This window comes from Monopterus albus, unplaced genomic scaffold (genome assembly GCF_001952655.1).
Source record: "Monopterus albus unplaced genomic scaffold, M_albus_1.0 scaffold40.1, whole genome shotgun sequence".
In the NCBI taxonomy this organism is placed as follows: Eukaryota; Metazoa; Chordata; class Actinopteri; order Synbranchiformes; family Synbranchidae; genus Monopterus; species Monopterus albus.
The window spans coordinates 4,476,022-4,480,334 of NW_018127920.1; the positions used below are offsets into that span (position 1 = coordinate 4,476,022).

The 4,313-nt window shown below is 40.7% G+C and overlaps 1 protein-coding gene across 2 annotated transcripts in view; it reads right to left on the bottom strand.

Annotated features, from left to right (window-relative positions):
- Nucleotides 1-4,313, bottom strand: part of mamdc2a (MAM domain containing 2a) — a 51,338-nt gene that overhangs the window by 4,613 nt on the left and 42,412 nt on the right. Inside the window, exons 11-13 of one of the 2 annotated variants that reach the window (XM_020599381.1) lie at nt 3,508-3,654; nt 2,913-3,172; nt 1,177-1,261 (exon numbers count right to left, since the gene is read on the bottom strand). In XM_020599381.1, coding sequence (XP_020455037.1) covers nt 1,177-1,261; nt 2,913-3,172; nt 3,508-3,654 — 492 coding nt within the window. Of the gene's footprint in view, nt 1-1,176; nt 1,262-2,912; nt 3,173-3,507; nt 3,655-4,313 lie in introns of those variants that run through there. The other variant, XM_020599382.1, reaches the window with a different exon arrangement.

Below are 4,313 nucleotides of genomic sequence, written 5' to 3' on the forward strand. Positions count from 1 at the left end.
AGTCATCCTACACACCACCATCCGATGCTGTCTGGCTACACTTTCTCCTACCACCACTTTACAGTCACTAATCTCTCTCAGATTGCCTCATCTACATAGAATGTAGTCTACCTGCGTACTCCTACCTCCACTCTTATATGTAACTCTATGTTCCTCCCTCTTCTGGAAATAGGTGTTAACTACAGCCATTTCCATCCTCTTAGCAAAGTCCACCACCATCTGTCCTTCTAGGTTCCTTCCCTTAACACCAGACCTGCCCATCACCTCCTTATCACCTCCTCTCCTTCTTCGAACAACAGTAGTCCAATTTCAGCCAGCACCCTGTAGGTCCACAGCACTGGTGGCGGTCGTTGTTATCCTGGGCCTCGTCCGATCCAGTATGGAATTCGCACTGATGATTCGCATGTTTAAATTTGGCATGTTTTTACGCCGGATGCCCTTCCTGACGCAACCCCCTCTATTTATCCCGGCTTAGGATGAGCACAGAAGTCACTGGCTTGCAATCCCTGTGGTGGTGGTGCAACCCCATTGCTATGCAGATGATACTCAGATTTATCTATGAAACCAGATGAATCAGATCAGTTAGTCAAACTTCCAGCATGTCTTAAAGACATAAAGACCTGGATGACCTGTAATTTCTTACTTCTAAACTCTGACAAAACTGAAGTTATTGTACTTGGGCTTGAAAACCTTAGAAATCTTCTGTCTAACCATATAGTTACTCTAGACAACATAACTCTGGCTTCCAGTACTGCTGTGAGGAACCTTGGAGTCATTTTTGACCACGATATGTCCTTTAAATCACACATACACCAAGTCTCTAGAACTGCCTTTTTTTCACCTGGCAATATCACCAAAATCAGGAATGTCCTGAGTCAAAGAGGCTTCATCAGTTCTGTCTGGTGGTGAGCAGGAGGTATTTATCCCACCGGGTGGGGTTTCAGTCCTTCGACGGCCAACAGTGTCCTCTAAGGACTGATCATAATCTTAGCTTAGTGTTATTTAAATTACCTTGCCTATGGGGCTTGCGCAGATAACAAAATTTAGAATCAGGTGAACCCATGAGGACACAGACACAAACCATGAACTGAACTTTAGTTTTAGTGAGAGGTGACAGTGACAATTAGAGACACAACAGCAGTTCAGAGTGAAATACATAAGATTTTTATACTGTACCGTCACATGGTCCCCTTTTAAAAGAGATGTCATCAATAGCAATATCACTTCGCAGTGATGGGCCTCGGATTGCTTCAAATATAATCTGAAGAAAACACAAAAATTATGACTATGTTATGCATAAACTGAAACTAAGTGTGATGACCAAAAAACACTTTTTGAGACCACCATACAGTGGATCTGATCTATCTGTAATTATTGCACAACATGAACAAGGACATTCAAGGCTAGATTTATCAAAAAATGGCTCAGTGCATTGTGTGCTGTAGTTTTCTGTTCTGCTGAATGTTTTGGTCATTTGTATGCAGATGACAGCTATTTACATTTTTCACTGATATTACTACAATTCAAAGTACCTGGCATTATAGAGAGTGAGGGAGAGCTATGCAGGCACTGGACAATAATTGGATTTCTAACACATTATTAAGACTCTTGGTGTTTCTCTGGGGTGTACAGCATGGGGGTGGAAGGCCAGGCTCCCCCCCCCCCCTCTTTTTTTTTTTTGTTTTTATTTTTTTTTTTTGGAGCCAGGCTCCGCCTTCAACATCGACTTTTTTTATTCTTTATTTCATTGCAGCAAGATCTTAAAATGGAGTTTCTAAATAAAATAAAGCCTAGCGCCAAGGGCTCCATGTTACAAGCCAGTAACATCACACTGACACCATGAGCTACATGTTGCTTCACAACAGCTGACGCCACTCCTACATGATCAAGAGGTTAAAAATACACAATGTGATTTATGGCTCAGTGAAAACATAAGGGTGCTGACTCAGAAGCAGCTCAACACAGCTCCGCCATGCACACTTCGGCCTGGCAGTACTGTTCCGTGCTGCTGGAAAACACCATTTGGCTTAGGTAAACAAAACAGAGATTAAGATCAAGTTCATCATACAGTAAAATCAAAATCAAAGTACCTTTCCTCAAGAAAAAACAGAGACTGTTTTGAAAGGGGATGATGGACTGTTTCTGAAAATCTGGTCACCGTTATGGATCATCTACAAACAGATCTAAGGACTTACTATTAAAGGGTTAGTGTTCCTTTGTGTAGAATCCCCTGTAATCTGAGAAATTGACATACAGTGAAGTAAGGTATTTGATTGATTACTGGATAGTAATCGGGATTGAAGAATTATTTTGTTTTGTTTTGTGTGTGTGTTTTGGGGGTTGTTGTATATTGTTATGTGAATTATTTGTTGATTAAACTTAATAAAAAATTTAATGTAAAAAGGGTCCAGAACAGGTAGAAAACAGAGAGTATGGTGAGATTGTTTTTTTGCTTATTATTCAGTTTTAGAATTATTCAAAAGAAGTCCACTGTGAGGACAGAGTATCTGGTGCACTTGTAATAAAGATTTAAAGTTTTCAGAATACCACGTTGCCCAGCCTTGCCCAGTAGTGAGACCAAATAGATACCTTTTGATCAGCGATAAAGATACAAAGTAGTTTCCAATAGTTTAAAGTATGGATTTGCACCATCATACCATTATTTAAAAGAGCAGTGTTGTTACTTGGGCCACTTAATTAATTTGAACATACAACACAAATGTGACCACAATGTTCTGGACTAGGGTTAGGGGCACAACTCTGCCAGCTAAAGCAGAGCTAGAGGCATTAACAGGTTTACTCTGATGATGGTTGTGGATAACACAAGGGAAGGTACTAGCTGCTGTTTGGTATTTATAAACTGTTACATCAGGAATTAGTTTGTGACTTCAATAATTTTCTCGCTGACATACCTGGTGTCGGACATCACAGTGGTAGTCCACCATCGCCCTCATCCAGCTGATACTCTGCTCACCACGTCGTCTCCACAGCAGCGTGTCCTGCTCTCTGCTGCCATGGTGCAGGAGCACGCTCAGTATGCCGGTGCCAGACCCATACATGTGGTAATAAAAGATCAAACACTGAGAGGACGAGGAGCCCCTTAGTTCAGAGGTCAGCAGCCGAGCTTTGTGACCCGGACGCATGAGTGACGCCTCAATGTACATGAAGTAACCTGGAAGATGTACAAAGTTCACAAAACAATGAGTAGCACACTTTACAGTTTCAAACTTTACTCATCCCAGAAAGACTTATTACAGTGCTATAAATAAAACAAAGAACAGAATACTGTGTAAATTAGAATAGAGCATTTATTAACATCCAACAACACCAATACTCAAACATCTTAACCAGAATTATATGAATAAAGCTGTCCAAGTCTAAATTTCTGATAGTGGGATGATGCAATGACTCTTTGTTTCACATCACACACAGGCTTCCATCAAGCCATCATGTGGGGATATCTCCTCTGAATGAATGAATACAGCAATGAATGAGGAAATGACTCACCCACCCCTGTGGTGTGGTCTCCTCTGGGTCCTGTATAGGAAGTTGGGGTAAGTCCTCGGACTCGAAGCCAGTCTGCCTTGTCTCCTTTCTTATCCTGGATGTAGCCACAGATTCCACTGTCAAAGTTACACTGTCCTGGGAGAGAGCCTGTATTGCAAGCAAATAAAGTCAGTGCATCAGATTAACAAAGACACTTAAGGCTAGATTTACTAAGACAATGGCTCAGTGCAGTTTTCATGAAAATTCCAGGATCATTCAGTGAGTGATGAAGAGCCCTCCAGGCTCTGTGGGATCACGCTGCTCAGAGAGGAAATGTTAACACAGTTACTTGGGTGCAGTTCATCTCTACTTGAGATGAAATGTTTATTACCTTTTAAGTTATAAATGTAATTATATCATTAATAAAATATAAGCAGAACAAATTTAAAGGGAAATGATAAATAACACCAGAGACAGACCACAATGAAGTAGCTGGTCTTATCAAAACAAGTTTCAGCCTGTAGTGATTCAGAATCAGAATCAGCTTTACTGGCCAGGTGTGTTGGACACACGAGGAATTTGGATCTGGTACAGCGGCTCTGTGTACATACATGTCAACAAGCAAGAAAATGTGCATTAGGAAAGAGATATATAAAAAGAGTAGATAACCTATAAACAGAGACCTGTATACACACACATATATATATATATATATATACACACACACACACACACACACACACAGTCTTGATTCAGTCAATCTATATGTACAATGTATATGTACAATGTACAGGTAATGCACTGCATTGTCCAGACATCCTGTTGTG